Source organism: Musca autumnalis, unplaced genomic scaffold (assembly GCF_047663935.1).
Source record: "Musca autumnalis isolate F117 unplaced genomic scaffold, ASM4766393v1 scaffold_2, whole genome shotgun sequence".
NCBI classification, from domain to species: domain Eukaryota; kingdom Metazoa; phylum Arthropoda; class Insecta; order Diptera; family Muscidae; genus Musca; species Musca autumnalis.
The window spans coordinates 159,180,418-159,201,889 of NW_027411755.1; the positions used below are offsets into that span (position 1 = coordinate 159,180,418).

A 21,472-nucleotide genomic window follows, 5' to 3' on the forward strand; every position below is an offset into this window, starting at 1 on the left:
ACGTTTACATTGAACAGCACGTTCAAGATCGAAAAGGTTGTAAAATTCGTACTATTGTATGCATAGATATTCAATAAAATATAAACTTGGACATATATGAAGGTACTGGTAAAATAATACGATCGCGTATAATCAGGGAAAGAAATAGGAGTGCAGTCATTCGAGCAATCTGATGACCGTTAAATTTCAAAAACCAGATCAGGTGTTAATATAGCATTGCCATTCAATATCCAAAGAATCATCCCTGAAGAAATACAGAAAAAGAAAACGATTGGTTACCGAAAACGTTAGAAGAAAAATCGGTAAAGAAAATGGTGTTGGCTGGAAAATTTGGCTTGTGGCGGGAGAAAAGAGGGCTATATAAGCCGTCTGGTTGAGAAAATCGTCATTTTGGAGTGGATCGTTACGTTAACCTGTTAAAACAAGAGTGAAAAATAAAAAGATTATTTTGTATTTGCTGTGTTTTGTGTGTGTATTTAATATCTCCTAAATCATTGGTTTGCGAGTAACACTGGCCTTCATAGCAATTGACGGAGGCCAGTGTATTTATTTAATTGCTGGAGGAAACATTTTGGATATCTTGGCTGGAGTTTGTTAGTGGCCCCTTGTGTCTCGCCCGCAAACGTGATTATTCCGTGGCATAGTCTGGTGTGAGTGCGGCAAATAAATATATGTATCCGTTGGATGGATGATTCTGGTCTTTGTGTTGCAACTGCCGTCGAATCAATGTAAACCAATCCATGACCAAGGGGAATCTTGCGACATATTGGAACCTAGAGCGTCTGCCGTTACTGCCGCCATTGGTGCCTAAACGGAAAGTGGTGTTGCTGCCATTTTTTTTGTATTGTGAAATCTGAAACCAGAAAAAAAAACCAATTGATTATTGTTTTAACAACAGGTAATACTGTGTCGTACCTTGTGTCGTCTTTGTTGAACGTAACGATAATTTGATTCAAGAACATCACCTGAAAGGAAAGAAAATATAAGCTCTTCATTGAATATTCGGCAAATGAGCCAGAAATCTATCAGACAAAGAAATAAGGAAAATAAGGATATTAATTAGAAAGAGTTAGCGTTAAGTAAATTAATAATTAAGTTTTGTACAGGGAATAATACCTAAGGTGAAAAATATTAGTAGGCGTAGGGCAACAGTAGACTTAACTTTGAGCCTTGTTTTTTTTTGTATTTTCTAGCGAGCCGTGATCAGAGGAACGGCAAAAGCAAACTGGTAAGAGAGCTCTTTTAGTGGTTGTGTAGAGTAAAGCGCTTGTGCCGGTAGTGGGCACTAAGAACAAGGAAAAAGCTTAATCCTATTGGAAAGCCTTAGAAATTGAGCCTGAAGTCGTGAGAGATAAGTCTAGGTATTATTCTCCTAATTTGTTCTTCAAAAAATTTATTGTTCAATTATTGTGTAAGGAAAACAAAAGGGAATTTCTATTGAAAATTTAATTTTAATAAATTGTCTAATGTAGTGTTGAAGATTAATTAAGATGTGTTGCTAATTGTTTGTGATTGCGTGGAGAACGCTATGAGGTAAGTGTGGGAAGTGGAGTGTGTGGTTAATGGGGTCCAGGAGAGATTATCGATGAGGACCATCTGGACCATGGTAGGGTGGGCCAGTGTAGGGTCGGGACAGCAAGACCCGTGTGTGGATGTTTTCTCGTAAAGTAAGTAAATGTGAAGGTAGGAAAGAAAATTCACCCTCATTCAATGTTTGTGTGTGAGTCCTGTTTTGGCGGGTTGAGACCCCATGCCGCCTTTGAGATGTCTCTAGCTAGTCTGGTGGCTAAAGCGGACGCCCTAAAAGCACACATAACAAAGTCCCAATTTACATTAGGCGAGTTTACTTGCGGCAATTGTCAGTTTGTAGGTGAGAGAGGGGACTGAAAGGCAAAGGGTTACCATGTGCCTCACCTCTCTCTCCGTCAAACTGACAATTGCCGCAAGTAAAATCGCCTAATGTAAATTGGGACTAATTTAAAAATAAAATTAAAATAGACTTTGTCCATTCTTCTAGAATAACTCGGTGTACTTCATTTATATAAAGCGGCCCATACACTATTGGTTGGCTTGTCCAACCGATGAACTCCTTCGGCACGTGTGTGTTTGATAAGTGTGTAGCAAAGCAATCAATAGGGGTGTCTTTTTACTTACTAAATGTTGCTGAAACATTTTTTTCGGCAACTTTTCCTTATACAACTGTCAAAATCTGCAACATTAGTAATAAATTTAAATACAAATTATGACTTGCGCCAATGATCCGGAGCTGAGTTCCACATGGCTATTGTGTTAAGGCCTCGGTACATAAGAAGCATGGCTTTCTGGCTGAAATCATTTCTGCCTCTTATGTGACGAGGCCCTTAAGGCCTGCGTACATAAGCTGCCTTGCCTGCTTACCTTGCTTACTTCTGAAAGAAAAACGCAACCCAGTTCTAAATTTGCTCGGCCTTCTTTATTCTTTTATTTTTATTATGCCAGAAATGAAGCAGGAAGCAAGGCAATCAGGCGAAGCAGCTTATGTACCGAGGCCTTAAAGGTTAAAATACATTGAACTTTGTTGCTTGCTTCACGCTCAATTTCATGTAGAAGAATAAAGGCCAAGTACTACCTAATTAAAATGCGATCTTGCATTTCTTTATTCTTGTACATAAATTTATGCTTGGATAGGGGTGAATTTCTCATTCTGTTCGCACCTTAAAGGCCTGCGTACATAAGCTGCCTTGCCTGCTTACCTTGCTTACTTCTGATAAAAGAATAAAAAAGAAAAGGGCAACCCAGTTCGAAATTTCCTCGGCCTTCTTTATTCTTTTATTTTTATTATGTCAAAAATGAAGCAGGAAAGCAAGGCAATCAGGCAGAGCAGCTTATGTACGCAGGCCTTAAAGGCCTCGACACATAAGAAGCATGGCATTCCTGCTTAAGTAAATGACTAAAGTTCGACCTAATTCAAATGTGATTCTGAAATCTTTTTATTAGGTCGAACTTGGTCGTAGGTCTTTTATCATATATGACTTCAGCAAGAATGCCATGCTTCTTATGTGTCGAGGCCTAAGTGCTTTGAAAGTAACTTCAATTTTTTTGCAAGTGTCAGTTCGAAAAAAATCGAGTTTCACACAACTGTCTTCAAGTTACTTGCATGTGTAATCACCGGGTAAAATATTCATCCCTGCTACAACTATGTATTCTGTTACAAACATCGAAGGCAAGTGATATTTATGACGTCGTTATTGCCAAGCTACAAGTACCGCCGACAGAAATGCAAAGCAAACTCTGTTTTTATTTTAACGACGGTGAAAAAAATCACGCAAAATCTGTTGTTGAAGTCGAACAATTTTTTGTGATTATTGCGGCCGACAAAAAACGTCAATAATTATTTTTGTTTTTGTAATAAAATCAAGGCAAACGCCAACATAAGAAGTTAAGGGAAGAAATAATTAACGACTTGTAGGGCGTGAAACAAGGAAAATTGTGTTATTTGAATTACCAAAAAAGGTCAAATGAAGAAAAAGGAACCTATATGCGGAAAATTTCAATAAAAAAGAAATGATAAAATCATTGTCGGAAGAACTATTTGTTGTACAATAAATTAGTAATTATTATCAATCGATAGGGAATAAATTAGTGTTGTAGGGACGCGCCGCCGCCGCTGCTCCTGTCGGGAAAGTTGTCAAAACGACGAAGAACATTCACAAGCAAAAATATTCGCATACAACATTTTCATACATCGTCGTTCCGTACCGTCAGAGTCAGTAGTTCGTGTCTGTAGCTGTGTATGTGGCTCTCATTGCGTATACGTACCCGAAGAAGAAGAGGAAACCTAGAAGAGGTGCTAGCTGCTACTCTTACAACTGTTGTTTTTTTATTCTTTTCTTCTTGATTTTGTTGTGTTATACCCAACCGTGGTAACTCCGCCGCGATAATAATCTCAAATAGACCAATAATACCGTAAACGAAGATCACCCGCAAGTGACGCTATAGTAAACGGGATAATATGCGGAGGATGTTTTTTTGATAAAGAAAAAAAAAACTAAACAAAAAAAGACTATAAATGAAGTAAAGCTTTTTTGTTGGAAAATAGTGTCCTCAATTTAAGGATTGTAGCTTCTTCGGCTTCACTTGTATCAAATCCCGTTGGAATTATTAACCATATAGAAGGTATGACGCCCAAATTGTAATATCTGTGCAAATTCGTGTTAAAATTAGCTTTTTTACAGTTTCGAGTTCAATTCCATTGTTTATTATTAAAGGCGAACTGGAACTTTTTGTACATGCATTTGAAAGTGTGTTATGATGTAAGATGTATAATATGTTCTCATATTTCCTTGATATCCATCATCATAAATGCCACCAGTTTTATGGAAAAATTAAAACTATGGGAAATCGAATGTAATCATCATATTGAAGAAATATTGACATCATTAAAACAAATAGGAGATATATAGCGTGGGTTAAGTCCCTAGCGTTATTACATGCCTTAATAAGTTGTATTTATAAACAATATCATTTTTTAAATAGAACTCCACAGTGTGAAACAAAAGCGACACAACGATGTCGTGTTATTATATTGGAATAATATCAAATGACATTTGATGCAGCATCCCAAGTTCAAGACTTTTGTCGTGAAATTTGTAATAGATGATAGACTAGTTAAAGAAATGTAGCTTATCATGAGGCTCAGCACCAAAAAGTCGTCATATGTTATGCGTGGTACTAAAATTTTTGGTCTATTAAGATTTCAGGCAACTGTGCCCTCCCCATATATATTGTGCCAAAGCAAATCATGTTTGTTGTCTACTAATTAGCTCTGCTTCTAGCTCCATATAACGAATTATAAGTCAGCGGTTTGGTAGAACAAGATGCAATGCGGCCCATTATTGCATGCGGGTAGATGTACTGCATTGAGTTTTGCGGTTGTTATGCTCAGATCTTGATTTTGACAAAAAGAATGTAGTTTGTGCTTTCGTTTCCCACCCATGTCGGTTAAATTCTGAGGATTCACTGGCGCCGCAAAGCTTACCACAGATCGAACTATCGCGTTATATGTGGTCAACAAGATTTCTTAATTGCAGATATATGTGGCATACGCGGACGACGTGATCATGCTGTCGAATATGACCCTAGAATCTTGGGCTACTTGGTGGTCGGAATTCTGCTACCATCGACCACGACAATAAACTCTATTCTCACCTCTGCCGTCCATGTGGTGAACAAAGTGGCCGTAGATTTGGCGATGGATATTTGCATATTCCTCGCGCGGAAAAACGTGGTAAGATCAGTAGGAGTTCACCCTTTCATAAATGACGTCAGGGAAGCAACTAGTACTTTGGGGTTGTTGTAACAACCTATGATATGATATGTTCGTTTTTTTTTATCTGTTTCTGGGTCAATCTCCAGTTTTAGGAAAGTGGCCAATTCGATGGGTTGTAACCACAAAGCTACTGGAGTTAGTTCAGTAGGTTTGGCAAGACAATTGATTATGTGCAGTGTGTCGTGCGGGCCAGTACCGTATGCTGGGCAAAAGTTTTGCACGGTGTAATCAATCCTTGCTCTATTAGAATTTATACGGCTGCAACATCCCGAGCGTAGTTGAGCCATACCTACTCTGGATTGAGGTGGCAGCTACCGCTCGTCAGCTGCGATAGATGGCATCTGGGAATGCTATTTAAACCTGCTAGATATGCCTGTTAATCTAGTGGTTCTCTCTTGGGCATAAGATGAATTTAGTGGCTGGACTCAGAGGGTAGGGAGGTATGTGGGGCATTTTCCCGAGATATAGGCTACGAAAGTTCGGAAAAACCATATGATTTATGACAAAAAAAATTTTTTTGAAAGAAAAGTGTGATCGCGTTAGTTGCTAAACTGTCCATAGGAGAAAGTATTAAATTCCGGCCAAATGCCGCCAATTTTCCACAAAAAAATTATTTTGAAAACTTTCTGTGGAAAAAGTTTCAAATCCAGCCACTAAATTCAACTTGCTCCCTCTCTTGTAACGCTATAAAGCTCCCTCCCAACAGGCCTGGGGGTCCTATCCACCATATGGTTATTGGTATAGCTCTCACGGTAGCACCCGAACAAATACTGCAATACTGTGCTGCTGTACTGCAAGAATCGTTGCCTCCTCATGTAAATGGTCACTGGAGTTATAAGGAGGCACCCTGTTGAATACAGGAGAGATAAAAATTCCAGATATATCACCCCACTGGATGGACTTCTTGTTCCTGAATTCCATGTACGCGTTGCGTCCACACATATAATAATTGATTATCCAATGTTTCGAACTTGTTCGATGAGTAGTCTGCTCAATGTCCTCAAACAGCGTGGAGGACTTGACAGTATCAAAGTCTTTGATAAGTCGAGCGCCACCAACACTGTCCGCTCGCACTGTTGGCATATTGTGCTGTTCTGCTTAAGGAGGCCATGTTGATGATCGGCAACTGGATAAAGGAGGCAAAAGTGAAATCAGTCTGTACGATTCAGCTTTGCTGGCATCCATGCCCGGCTGGCTTCAGTAACGGGACAGACCTAGCCATTTTCAGACTTCGGCAACGATGTGGGTGGCTAGCAACAGGTTAAGAACATTATTATTATCTACTTCAGCATTATCATTGAAATACCACCAGGGCCCAAAACTTTGGATGATTTTGCGTTCCAGATGGCATTCACAACATCATCCATTGTAAATTGCATTGTTTCCTCCTGGACAGGAAGAGATCTAAGAGACGTACTCTTCTCTACGCCCTGTCACTCACGGGGTGAATTATTTTAGCAGCTCTTCGGATCAGTCAGCGTAACGTCGTCATACGTGACTGAGGTCCTATCTTCTTTCTTACCAGGGTTCCAATGTTGCAACTCTTCAGATGCTTTAACCACTTGTTCCGTTGCTAACCTATTAACTTCCAGTTTCAGCACCCTGTTTTCCTTTTAATAGCGTACTTAAACAAAACTCCCATATTTTAGCAAGGCAAAACAAACTAACTATATAAACTATATAAATAAGGCTTAAAATTATGATTTTTATATAATTTCTGTGTCATATATCCAGGTTTTTATTAGTCTCGTCTTATACTGGATACATCAATTTATGAAGCTAGAAAAGTTACTTGAATAAACTCAGAGTATTTTAATCTAATTTTAATTAGGTTGGAAAATGCCGAGAAAATTGTATAACGGGAGAATTTAATCTAGGATTGTCCTTAAAAGTAGCTTATAGTTGCATACAAAGCCCACACAACATAAATTTTATTGAAATTTTTCACGTTTTTGGGTGATTTAGTCTGCTGAAGTCAATAAAAAGAGAGGGTCTGCTGTAAATAGCAACCCCATACCGGGCCCATTTATGTGGGTTCCTTAAAATGACAAAAGCCTACAAGTTTTAGCTTACAAGTTTATTTATAAAAGGTCGGAAAATATAACAAAATCAAAAAATATTTTATTTACATATCAATGCATAGGCTGTGTGCAGACCCACCCTCTTACCGTTACCAACTTAAAAATTTGTTGTATTATGCTCCGTAACAGGGACGTACGTAGGGGATGGCATAGGGGGCGCGAGCCCCGCCCCTAATGAATATTTTTCATACACTGTTTGTTGTTGTTGTAACAGTGTTTATTATTGTACGTTTGTCTGTTCGTTCTTCTGCTCAATCCGGCTCTGGGACCATCTCCAGTTCCAGGAAAGTGACTATTTTGATGGGATGTAACAACAATCTTTGCCCAATAAGAATTCGGGCGACTGCAATATCATGAGCGTAGTTGAACCAAAACTACTCTGGTTTGTCGTGGCAGCTGTCGCTCCTCAGCTGCGATAGATGGGGGATGTACTTCGAGGATTTCATTCACACTTAGCAACTGCGTCTGTGTGAATGTTATTTAAACCTTCTTGATATACCTGTTGATCTAGGCGTTTCCTCCTGTATCGTTGGACCTCTTCCTCTAGAGCGTGGATATCCTTCTTGATGTGCCTGGTTGTGTCGGGCCTCCACCAGATGGCGTATGGGATGGGTCTCACGGCAACACCCGGGTAAATACTGCAACAAAAGCATCTCTTTGTCTTGCTGTACTGGAAGAATCTTTGCCTCCTAATGTCTTCAGTGGATCATCACTCATGTAGATGGTCCACTGAAGACATGAGGAGGCACCCTGTTGCTGTTCTCAGGGCGGCATTCTGACAAGTTTGAATCATTTCCCATTGTGTATCACATAATCCGGGGACCAAGAAGGCGCAGTATTGCTCACCACAGCCCGACCTATCGCGTTATATGTTGAGGACCTTGTTCCTACTTTTCAGTTTGTCGCAGATAGCTGTGACATGCGAGGACGACGTGAATGTACTGTCGAATGTGACCCCTAGAATTTTGGGGCAGTTTGTGGTCGGAATTCTGCTACCATCGACCACGACATTCAACTGTCTTCCCACCTGCGCCGTCCATATGGTGACCAGAGTGGCCGTTGATTTGGTGGCGTATATCTACATATTCCTCGTACGATGCCGTCACGCCACCTTGAGGAACTCCCTGTTTCATTGTACAGGACTTGGACTTCTTGTTCCTGAATTCCAGGTACGACACATATAATTGATTATCCAACGTTTCAAACTTGGCCGGAGGCTAGTTTGCTCGATGACCTCAAACAGCGTGGAGTACTTGACAGTATCAAATGCTTTTGTTCTAGCACACGACTTTCTCTGGTTGAGTCATAGACATATATATGTGGAGATGGCGTGCAGCGCTGTTGTCGTGCAGTGTTGCTTACGGAATACATGCTGACGATCGGCATCTGGATAGCTATTTCTGACACTGGGAAGGACTAATGACTCAAGGGCGTTTGCCACGGGCGACAAAAGCGAAATCAGACTGTACTTTGGCTTGGCTGGCTTCAGTAGCGTGACCACCCTGTCCATTTTCAAGACTTCGCGAACGAAGAGGGTGGCTAACGACAGATTGAGGTGCTCCACTCCCGGCACATCCAGCTGTTTCAGCATTACCATGGAGATTCCATCAGGGCCCAACGCTTACGGTGATTTAACGTTCCCTATGGCATTCCAACATCATCCATTACAAATGGTGGTGGCATATCCTCGGCAGGAAGAGATCTAATGCGACGTAGTACTATTCTCTTCATCCTGTCACTCCGGGTGTGCTCGACGAACTGTCGATTAACATAACTTGCTCACCTCTTCGGATCAGTCAGCATAATTTCGCCAAACGTGACTGTCTTCCTATCTTCCTTCTTTCCAGGTTTCGAGAGTGACTTAGCCGTTGCCCACAATTCACGAAACGTCCAATCTGTTACACGAACATCAGGAGGGTTGGGCAGATATCTGAAGCGACGAATAGTGAACTCTCTGAAAATGGGCCAATTAGCTTTTCCATGATTGATGAATGTGAATGTGCGGCGTTTAGAGGTGATCAAATTGGGCGGTCTGCTGATGGAGACAATTATGGGGAGATATTCTGACCCAAGGGAAACAATGGGGTGACAAGTGACACAATTGTTATATCTGACGCACTGTGACAATCTCCGCTAATTCTGGTAGGGGCGCCCTCATTGACCGTGCAAGAGTGCAGAGCTATCTACCTGCTCAGCCAGCGCTATACCCCTATGGTAATTTCCTAGGACCGAATGTCACAACTCATGTTGAACATTAAATTCCCCCAAGACAAGACGGTTGCAACCTTCCAAAAGCGGAAGGCTTGTAAGCTGAAATACAGCTATTTATCGGCAGAATGTATACGTTCAGCACCTCTACCTCGGGAAATCCACGCCTGACTGCTACCCAAATACATTCCATGTACGGGTCATTAGTCAGGATCAAGCGAAATAGGTCTGTATTCAACAGACTGGTGCATAAGGAAAGCTAATCCCCCACCTCCACTAATCGTAACCATTACAACGCTGTAAACTTCAGTTGTTGTTGAGCTTGGTTTTCTGCACCGCCGCGACCTTGATATCCACTATTTTCTCGATCGTACCTCGGAGTCCATTGCAATTAAATTGCAAAAAAGGATGCATTTTCTGGGATTTGAACAACAACGGCTGGTGTTAAAAGCTGCGTGTGCGGTTGCTGTTGGGGCCTATTCTGGTGACGACGACTCACCGTATTTTCCTCGGTTACGGTACGAAATTATATACTCAGATGATGAAGACTAACTAGGGATCGCATTGACGCAGCATATATCAGTATAATTCCCATAGCTGCAATCTCTCCCTGTCCTGGACCTGGCCGAAACGATGTACTAACGAGCTAATTTTGTAAATAGAACTGGCAGTCGCCGTATGGATTCCTGTTTGTTTTGGCAGTAGACGATATTCCACTGTATTCTTGTATGAAAGGCATGCAGTGTCTGGATATGAAAATGCTGCTGTCAGTGACAATAGGCATATCCAGTATAATGACGTGCTGATTGTCAGGACTTGACTGTTCAACTTATTTTCTTTGTCTTGATGGATGGTTCGTATCTGGCCTTAAGGCATCTTAAGTTTGGCATAATTATCTTCCTCTCGTGCATACAGAATACTGCTGCAGTACTGAATGGGGGTTTTCCCCTTTTGATTTTCGAATAGGGGACCACAAGCTAGTCGATTTCTTTTATGAGACTGAGAATCCTTAAAACCCTGTTTTTTTCAATGCGCGCTGGCTAATCCGACTTGCGGGCAAGGTCTTGGCAAAGAAGAGCGGAAAATCTCATAGAATAACCGCAGGTTTCCTCATAAAAAGTGGATATTTTTTCTTAGAATAGCAGATGGTCTTATAGAAGAGCAAAAAGTTTTCTTATAGCATAGTACAGAAGGTCTCTTTATAGACGAGCTACATGTCTTCTCATAGAAGATCGGAAGATTTATCATAAAAATCTGAAGTTATATATAGAAGAGTAAAAGTTCATTTAATAGAAAAGTTTAAATTCATCTCATAGAAGGCCAGTAAGTCTTCTCATCAAAAAGTAGAAATTCTTTTCGTTAACCAAAGAAATTTTTAAGTTTTTGCCTTATTAGGGGCGAAGGCCATTATTTGTGAGATTTAATTAATTTAATTAATCGAGCTTTTTTATGACCTAAGGAGATTACATTGAAAAATTTATATCTAATTTTTTATTAAATAAATTTATTCCCGTACAACAGTTTTCATTTCATGTTCGATTTCTTTTTTATCATTTCAGATTTCCAAATGTTGTCACTGGAATTAAATACTGTAAGCTCAGAATACTCATTACCAATGTCTACAAAAAAGCATCATTGGTCATATAGATTCTGATAGAGCGAGATCACGTTGAATCATAAAAGTCAATCAGGCATTCTTCCTGTTGTTATTATACAGGCCTATTGGCTTGTCATACCGCGCATTATAACTTAACACGTCTCTATTGTGCAGAGAATGTTTACACCCATTAAAAATTTAATAACCTACATACAAAAGAATGCAAATTTTGGATCGAATACAACGGGAGCTACTAATAGTGAAGAAAATTCAAAAATGGAAACAAAAGATAAATTAAATTCTCAAACAGTCGCTGCGGCTAATGGAGTAAGTGATGGTGAAAGTGTAAAAGGTCATCCAAAAGATGAACATAAATCGGATAGATCTGCAGTAGAAACAAATAAAAATTCAACAATAAAATTAGCATCCACCTCCGCTTCCAACTCAACCACAGTGAGAACAACATTGCCACAAAGAACTATGGAACAAGTAACAGCAGCAACATGTAGTGCGGAATATGAAGACGACGATGATGACATTGAGTCACAAATAGAAAGTAGTATTATGCTAAAGAAGCCGGTCAAAGATGGCAGCAATAAAAATAATGAAATACTCGAAGTTAAGAAATCGCCCGATCGTAGTATTGTTATTGGCCATGATTGTGGACCACGTTCTCTGGTCGTTGCATCACCCATTGATGATGAATTGGAAGATTTTCGACATGCACCACCCGAAGTCATAACATCATCACCCATTAATAATCACAATCACGAAGATGATGAAGGAGAAGACGAGGCCGAAGTAATTTGTGTGTCTGAGGAACATAAAGAAAGTGGTAACAAAAATGTTACAGAAAAAACCAATGGCTATATAAGCCAGGGAGAAGAAGCAAAAGAATATGCTGCAGGTAAAGGTGAAAAAGGCCATGAATCCATTTTAATATCTGACACAAGTGGTAGTGAAAAATATAACGATACTTCTGATAAGATTAATCTGGTGGATTCCGAATTCGAAGATGTTGAAGATCGAGCAGAAACATTGTCTTCACAATCAGCAGACGAAGGCGAAGAAGCAGAGGAAGATGATGACTCCGATGTAACATTCTTGGACTTGGATAACTTTCCAGGTAAGTGATATCGAAGTTATATTATCATTAACAACCATAACAGAGAGGGACATCCTGTCTGCTCATAGAATGGCAGATTGTCTTCTCATAGAAGGGTTTAATTTCTTCTTATAGATAACTCTCATCATTGAAAATCTGAGGTTATCTTCTCATAAAAGAGCAGAAAGTCTTCATAGAGAAGAGCAAAAGGGTTTTCATGGAAGAGCAGATGGTCTCTTCTCATAGAAGATCTGAAGCTTTTCTCACAGAAGATCTGAGGGGTTTCTTTCAGAAGATCTGATTGTTTTCTCTTAGAAGATGTTTTCATGGAAGAGATGAAGGTTTTCTCTTCTCACAGAAGATTTGAGGGTCCTCTCATAGAAGATCTGAAGGGTTTTTCAAAGATGATCTGAAGTTTTTCTCTTGGAAGATCCGAAGGTCTTCTCTTAGAAGATCTGAAGGTGTTCTCGTGGAAGATCTGAAGGTCTTCTCGCGGAAGATCTGAAGGTCTTCTCGTGGAAGATCTGAAGGTCTTCTCGCGGAAAATCTGAAGGTCTTCTCGTGAAAAATCTGAAGGCATTCTCGTGGAAGATCTGAAGGTCTTCTCGTGGAAAATCTGAAGGTCTTTTCATGGAAGATCTGAAGGTCTTCTCATGGAATTTCTGAAGGTCTTCTCATGGAAGAGCAAAAGATCTTCTCATAGAAGATTTGAAGGCCTTCTCATAGAAGAGCAAAAGATCTTCCCATAGAAAGTTCATAGAAGAACCGAATATTTTCTCAAATAAGATTTGAGGGTATTATCATAAAACATAGGTGTTCTCATCGAAAATGTGAAGGTGAATTCTCTCATAGAATATCTTAAAGTCTTCTCATAGAAGCTCTGAAGGTCTACTCATAGAAGATCTGAAGGTCTTCTCAAAGAAGAAGGGTTTGAAGGGTTTTTCATAGATGATCTGAAGTTTTTCTCTTCGAAGATCCGAAGGTCTTCTCTTAGAAGATCTGAAGGTCTTCTCAAAGAAGATCTGAAGGTGTTGTCGTGGAAGATCTGAAAGTCTTCTCATGGAAGAACTGAAGTTATTCTCGTGGAAGATTTGAAGGTCTTCTCGTGGAAGATCTGAAGGTCTTCTCGTGGAAGATCTGAAGGTCTTCTCGTGGAAGATCTGAAGGTCTTCTCGTGGAAGATCTGAAGGTCTTCTCGTGAAAGATCTGAAGGTCTTCTCGTGGAAAATCTGAAGGTCTTTTCATGGAAGATCTGAAGGTCTTCTCATGGAAGATCTGAAGGTCTTCTCATGGAATTTCTGAAGGTCTTCTCATGGAAGATCTGAAGGTCTTCTCATGGAAGAGCAAAAGATCTTCTCATAGAAGATCTGAAGGTCTTCTCATAGAAGAGCAAAAGATCTTCCCATAGAAAGTTCATAGAAGAACCGAATATTTTCTCAAATAAGATTTGAGGGTATTATCATAAAACATAGGTGTTCTCATCGAAAATGTGAAGGTGAATTCTCATGAAGTCTTCTCATAGAAGCTCTGAAGGTCTACCCATAGAAGATCTGAAGGTCTTCTCAAAGAAGATCTGAAGGTGTTCTCATAGAAGATCGGACGGTCTTCTCATAGAAGATCTGAGTTTCCTTTTTTAAAGATCTGAAGCTTTTCTCACAGATTTGAAGGTATTCTCATCTAAGATCTGAGGGGTGTCTTACAGAATATCTGATTGTTTTCTCTTAGATGATCTTTTCATGGAAGATCTAAAGGTTCGAAGGAGTGAAAGTCTTTTTATAGAAGATCAAAGGTCTTCTAATAGAAGAGGTGAAGGTCTTCTCATAGAAAAGGTGAAGTTCTTCTCATAGAATATCCGTAGATTTAGAAGAGTTGTTTAGGCGGTACTTCAAATGACATTTGATTTTCTAGTTTTTCGTTATTGGAAACCCTAAAAAATTATAATTTTTTTTTTCATTTTCTATTTCAGATAGTGAAGTCATTGTCATCAGTGAAAATACACAAGAAAATAGTGCTATGATGCCTATAGATTCCACAGATGCTGCCAGTACAAGTGATGATCCGCTGGCTATTGCCTGTGATGAAGAGGAAGCTTTTGCCGCTGACAAAATGTCGGCGTTGCAAGAATTGAATTTACTCAATACAAGCGCTAATTCTCAAGATGAAGATACAAGAACAACGGCGACAACAACAGCCGATGATGATATACTTTGGATAAGAACTGATACTGTGACAACAACAACAGCAGCGTCCAATGAACAAGCTTCGTGTAGCAAATCTTCTATGAACATTTTGTCTAATGGAGAAAATGTTGGAACTCCAGAGAAAGATGAACGAAACGGTGAAGGTTCAGATTCAGGATTGGGTAGTGAAACTTCAGCTTTACATACAACCAACACCAGCATTGTAGATACTAGCCATTTAAATATGACCTCATCAGTGGCGGCAACGCCCGTCACTTCACCCGTCAACGGTCAATTGACTAAAAATCAAGAAAAAGACATCAGCAGTGAAGTGATAAAAACAACACCCACAAAACCAATACGTTCGAATTTGAAGCGTCGTTTGGAAGTGGATCATGATGATGTTGTTGACACTTTAAGGAATATTACATCATCTGCATCAACGTCGACGAGTACGAGCTCGGCATCGCTAAGTGGCAATGCAAATAAAAAACCAAAGCGTTCGATAAATTTCGATACGGTACAAGTCTATTATTTTCCACGACAACAAGGTTTTAGCTGTGTGCCTTCAGCTGGCGGTTGTACTTTGGGTATGGGTGCGCGGCATGTGGGCTTTAAGACTATGACTTTGGCTGAACATGCTGCCGAATTGCGGCGAGCCCATCGTATGCAACTACAAGAAATTAATCCACGCGGTTCTTCCAGTGACGACAGTGAAGAATCTGAAGAAGACTATTTAAGCGAGGGTAGTGGTTCAGATCTTGATGGTGAATCAAATGGTTTCCTACAACCTGTTTCGCCAAAACAACGTAGAACCATTCTAAAGGCCGCCGGTGTACGAAAAATAGATGCCAGCGAAAAAGCCGAATGTCGTGATATACGAAATAGTCGAGAGGTTTGTGGTTGTTCGTGTCGAGAATTTTGCGATCCCGAAACATGTGCATGTTCACAATCTGGCATCAAATGTCAAGTTGATCGTGACATGTTTCCATGTGGCTGTACCAGAGATGCGTGTGGTAACACCATTGGTCGGGTGGAATTCAATCCATCGCGGGTGCGTACACATTTCATACATACTCTAATGAGACTGGATATGGAAAAGCGACAACAACAAAATCCCTATACACCTGCCGCCGTTGTTCCCACAGCTACAGTAAACTCGTCTTCTTATTATCAATCCCATTTGCAGCCACAATCAAATTATAGTTCTGGTTATGCATCACCTGCGTATAACCCCAGTGCTGATATGCATCAACAAAATGCTGCCAGTAACTTTTATCATCAACATCATCAGCCTACAACTTCTACAGGTGGAATGTATGGTAGTGGTGGAGGTGGTGCCTCCATGGATATGTCCCATGCTACATCAACATCCTCAGCATCCTATGGTATAGATAACATCGACAGTAGTGGCATTTACAATAGTGCGGGTTCGAGTGCGACACCTTCATATGGTGAACTAATACCGGTGGCATCCTATCATCCACATCATAATATGAATTATGGAAATGTATCGGAAACTCAGGTAAGTGAAAAACATTTTCGAAACGTTATGTTATGAAACATTTGGGAATCTATTATTGGCAATTCTACATTTTCTTTTAAAGATCTTTAGTTACATAAAATATCCTTGGAGTCACACATGATAGTTGCTGGCAAATCTTATGTTTTTCAAAGATCAGTATTATTTTGGAAGTTTTCCAACTTTCGTATTTTAAGGGTATAGACAGACACCCATCAATTAAATGCATGGTTTTATACCATGCATATTGGAAATAGTAAGTCACTATTTTTGCTTCTTTCTTCAATGCGCTTTCCTATTCCTTTGTAATATCGCATTTACTATTAACCAACTTGCATGGAGAAGGAAAATACTAATGAGTTCTTGACCGATATTAATTTTTTCCTTCTCAGCTTTGAATGTGTGTATGTCTTTGAGTAAAGGAAGTTGTGCGGATTGCGATAACTGAAAACGCAACAAATGATCACAGTTTTCTTTTAAGATATTTTTGCACTTGTTCCCATGATAATCTTGTGGTCTTTTTAGGAAGGCGTAATAACTTTTTCTCAGCTAGGAATTTCAAGCTGGTCTTGGGACCGCTCCCAGACTACGTGTGCTTAGATATCTGAACCGATTTTCAAAAATTTTAATGGGGTTCGATTTTGGTAAAAATCCACTTTAAACAAATCGAATTTTAAGACACGGACAACATTTAGAATTTTTTATCCCTTTTACTTTGTTTTGTCACGGAAGCAGACACTTCTCAGCTGCGAGAAGCGGCTGTAGCATCATGAAACCTACGTAGAAGCATATGTTTGATACTGGGTTGGTGGCCGCTGGTCGAAACACTATGGTTTCGGTTCAATCCCGTACGAAAGAACCCGGCGCCGTGGGATTGAACGATTCAAACGGTAGCTGTTTGTGGTGTCTGCGACTGCATCTCTTTGAATGCTATCCAAATCTGCTTTATAGACTTGCGGATATAGGTGTTCTTTGTTGTAACGTTGGACCTCTCTCTCTAGATCATGAAGAACCCCCCTGACTTCCGTGGGTGGCGAGTACGATCCACCATATGATTGGGACGACTCAAGGTAACACCCGAGCAAATACTGCAACAAGAGCATGCCATTGTGCTGCCGTTCTGCACGAATCGTGTTGTTGTTGTAGCAGCATATGATTGGTTGTTGTTGTAACAGTGTTTTATTATTATGTTTGTTCATTCTCCTGTTCAATCTGGCTCTTTGTCTATCTCCAGTTCCAGGAAGGTGGCTACTTCGATGGGATGTAACCACAGATCCACTGGAGTCAGATGAGTAGGCTTGGCGGGGCAGTTGAATAGGTGCTTAGTATCGTGCGGGCCCATGCCGCATACTGGGCAGATGTCTTTCACGGTGCGATCGATTCCCGCCCAATAGGAATTTATCGTAATTGAACCAAAACTACTCTGGTTTGTCGTGGCAGCTGACGCTTTTCAGCTATGATAGATGGGGGGTGTACTCCCATGACTGCATTCACACAATTATTGCTTATGGTCTTAGCAACTGTGTCCGTGTGAATGCTCTTCAAACCTGCCTGATATGCCTGTTGGTTGTTGGTGATTGAGATGGCTCTCACGGTAACACCCGAGCAAGTACTGCAACGATAGCATCTCATTATATTGTCGTACTGGAAGAATCTTTGCCTCCTCATGTAGATGGTCCACTGTAGATTTGAGGAGGCACCCTGTTGCTGTTGTCAGGGCGGCGTTCTGACAAATTTAAATCTTAACCCACTGCGTGTCACATAAATTCGGGGACCAAACTGGCGCCGCATAGCTTACCACAGACCGATCTATCGCTTTATACGTGGCCAAGAATGGTTTCTTTATCTGCACCCCAAGTGATGCCGGCTAGGGACTTGAGGAGCTTGTTCCCACATCTCAGTTCGTCGCAGATAGCTGTGGCATGTTTGGGCGACATGAACATGCTGTCGAATGTGACCCCTAGAACTTTGGGTAGTTTGTGGTCGAAATTCTGCTACCATCGACCATGACACTGAACTCAGAGCTTATCTATAACGTCCATGTGGTGAACATAGTGACCGTAGATTTAGTGGCGGATATTTGCATATTCCTCTCGTGGAAAAATGTGGTAAGATCGGTCAAATAGGAGTTCAGGGAAAGTACCTAATGCCAAGATCGTACAATCATCCGCATACGTTGCGATATCAATGTCGTTTGGAGGGGGTTAAATACAATAGAGGTAGAAGTTAAACAGTTCCGGAGATATCACCCCACCTTGGGGAACTCACTGTTTCACTCTTCGTGGGTTGAACTTCTTGTTCCTGAATTCCACGTACGACTGGGGTACATACATATAATTGATTTTCCAACGTTTCAAACTTGGCCGGTGGGAAGTCTTCTCAATAGCCACCAACATCGTGGAGTATTTGACACTATCAAAGGTTTTTGATAAGTCCAGCGCCACCAACACTGTACCCCATACTGATGATAGGCAATCGGATAGCTATTTCTGCTGACGCTAGGGACAAGTAAAGTCCCAAGAGTCTTTGATAGGGGCGACAAAAGGGAAACCGGTCTGTACTATTCACATTTGCTGGCATCCTTGCAAGGCTTCAGTATCGGGACCTCCGTGCCCACTTTCCAGACTTCGGGAACGATGAAGTTTGCTAGCGATTGGTTGAGAACTTCGGCTCATCCCGTCGTTTCAGTAACATGGAGATTCTGTCAGAGCCCAACGTTTTGGATGGATACACATCGTTGATGACATTCGCAACATCATCCATTGTGAATTGTGGTGGTTCTTACTCGGCCGGAAGATATCTAATGCGACGTAGTACTCTTATCGTCACCCTTTCACCCCGGGGTGCTCGACAAATTGTCGACTAAAACAAGTTGCGCACCTCTTCGGATCACTCAGCATAATTTCACCAAACGTGACTGAGTTCTTATCTTCCTTCTTTTCAGGGTTCGAGAGTGACTTAACCTTTGCCCACAATTCACTTATTCTGGCTCCAATGTTGCAACTCTTCAGAAGTTTTTGCGGATTCTGAAACTACAATGTTCATAGATGAGAAAAATCAAAAAACAAAATAATCGCCGGAGGGATTTTCAAATAAATCGCGGTCAAAGTTCACATTTTTAGGATTTTTTAGGTTTCCACGATTTTGCTTGGAAACCGCAAGCCCTATTGTAACGGGGCATCTATTGCATCTCACCGAAATTTGAGTGTGGTGTATGTGGATGTGACAAACCAAGCACATCCATATTGGTCTTGGGTTTTCATCAGTCCCAGCACGAACCAAAAGAATCCGAAGCAGGCATTCCGGGTTATGCTGCTCCCAACATAGAAAAACGTTTCAAATACTGTGACTGTGAAAGAGTTTTATCATAACATGACTACAAAATTGTGTATACACGGAGAATCCGGGGATGTCTACAAAACCTAAATTCCTTGGAAGTCACATTTTCAGTTTCTAACATTATACGCATGCAATATTCTGCCGTTAAAATTAGCAAACCTTTACAAAAAATTAATAATATTTATTTTCTTAACTAATTGCAGATGTCCGGCTACAATTCCTATCATAATAACGCCGCCACATCATACATAAATACTAATGCCAGCACAAACATGAATAATACTTCGACTAATTATAGTTCGTGTTCGGTGCCATCCTTGCCACCATATGGAGCAGCTACAACAACTGAAGCTTCGGCAACGTATCACAGTGTTAGTAGTCTAACGACTTTGGAGACTACAACGGCACCATCTTATACAAAGGCACAAACTTCAACACTAATGGATAATGATGATGTTGGAACAAGTTTTATAAATCTAACAACTCCCTTAGCAAGTTCCTCGAGATTAACGCAGCAGATAAATGATTTGCTAGAAAATAATCGTAATAATAGTACAGCCCTAGTGGCAGTATCTGCACAAAGTATTGATGAAACTATGAACAGTGGCAGCAGTGGCGATTCCAACAAAAGCCGTGTGGCTCCTTTGAATGGCATCAGTGGTGATGAATCAACAAGAACTGAGATGGCGCATTCTTCAAATAGTAGCAATACATCCATTAATACACCACCCATTGAAGATGTTAATAAATCCTGTGTTTATGCAAGCTTACAAACTGCAATACCTCCTCTGAAACCAGCGCCCATTGTGGTGGACAATAATGAAGCTGGACCAGAAAAATTGCCAGCACCACCACCAGCAGTAGTAACATCTTCATCGTCACCATCAATATCATTGGAAGAGGAGAAAGAGAATAATAATGAAGAAGCAACACAAATTCCAATTTCTGCCACAGAAACAACTACAGCTACTACCACAGAACCAATGATAGATTTAGCCACCCAAGTAGTTTCAAAAACGGAGGAAACTCCAGTACAAGCAAAAACTGAAGAAGTTGAGGAAAAGGTAGATGAAGATAAAATGGATACTGCGGAAACAGTGTCAGCAACAACGTCAGGGGAAACAAGTGATTTAAAAGCTATGACTGAAACAACTGTAAATGTTGTGGAAATCCCCGCCGCCGATGCACCATCATCCTCCTCCTCACCTGCGTCCCCTGCCGAAGCTGCACCATCGTCGGCCATTGAAGTTGCAGTGGCCGCTGGTAATTAAAAACGTTCAAACTGCAACGCAAGTTTGGAACTTTGTATTCAATTTACTACCCAACCCCCTTTCGCCCCAAATATGAAGTAAGTCATTCTAGTGCTAATAGCAACAACAAATAACCACTAAATGAGGAAGAAATGATAAATGAAAAATATGATGCAAAAGTATTTAGTTAAGTTCCAATTTTAATTTTAGCCCTTAAGAAGCGCGTTAAAACAACAACAAATAGCTACTGGCAAAACAAACAAACCCGCTCATACATATATATAAATATCAAACACTCACAACATACACACAGTGAAACAAATAATTTAAGCAAAATAATCAAACCATTAATTTTCAATAATGAATATTCTAAAAGAAAAGAAAAACAAAAAAATGAAAATCAAAGATACAGTGACAAACAGCATACATACATGTGTGGGTGTACAAATCCCCCACCCACGCACACATTTACACATCTTTTAGATAAAAAAAATACAATATATAAAGACAAACAACGTGAAACAGTAAAACAATTGTGTGAGAAGATTTTTTTAAGTTTTGTTTTAATACGCAATAATAGTTTTTGTTTAGTTTTTCCTTATTATTATTATTATTGTTATTACACAATGGGTTCCAAAAGATTTTTTTTTTTAATTTTTTTATGTGGACATTGTTTCCATCAATTTAACAAATTTATTATTCGGCCCAAAGATGGCATAAACGTTATCTTAATTTAAAAAGCAAATTGCCAAAACTTTAAAATTGAGTAATATTAATGTTTAAGGCAATTCTTTAATAAAAAAACTCGTCCTAGCATATCCTAAACATTTGTAATAACTAACTTTGACTGTACTATATTATAATTACATTTTGTTTTCTTTC

At 40.1% G+C, this 21,472-nt stretch overlaps 1 protein-coding gene across 5 annotated transcripts; it reads left to right on the forward strand.

Moving 5' to 3' along the window:
- The first annotated feature begins 179 nt into the window (after nucleotides 1-179).
- Axud1 (AXIN1 up-regulated 1) lies at nucleotides 180-21,229 on the forward strand. 5 transcript variants are annotated; one of them, XM_073969667.1, is made up of 6 exons: nucleotides 3,274-4,155; nucleotides 4,215-4,292; nucleotides 5,070-5,266; nucleotides 11,157-12,320; nucleotides 14,266-16,004; nucleotides 19,544-21,229. In XM_073969667.1, the coding sequence occupies exons 4-6, from the start codon at nucleotides 11,372-11,374 to the stop codon at nucleotides 20,609-20,611; spliced, it is 3,756 nt and encodes a 1,251-aa protein (XP_073825768.1). In that variant the 5' UTR covers nucleotides 3,274-4,155; nucleotides 4,215-4,292; nucleotides 5,070-5,266; nucleotides 11,157-11,371; the 3' UTR covers nucleotides 20,612-21,229. The 5 variants fall into 5 exon arrangements, with proteins under 5 accessions (XP_073825766.1, XP_073825764.1, XP_073825767.1 ...); XM_073969666.1 differs by lacking the exon at nucleotides 5,070-5,266 and having other exon boundaries at nucleotides 3,273-4,155; XM_073969665.1 differs by lacking the exons at nucleotides 3,274-4,155; nucleotides 4,215-4,292; nucleotides 5,070-5,266 and adding an exon at nucleotides 180-898.
- The last annotated feature ends 243 nt before the right edge of the window (nucleotides 21,230-21,472 follow it).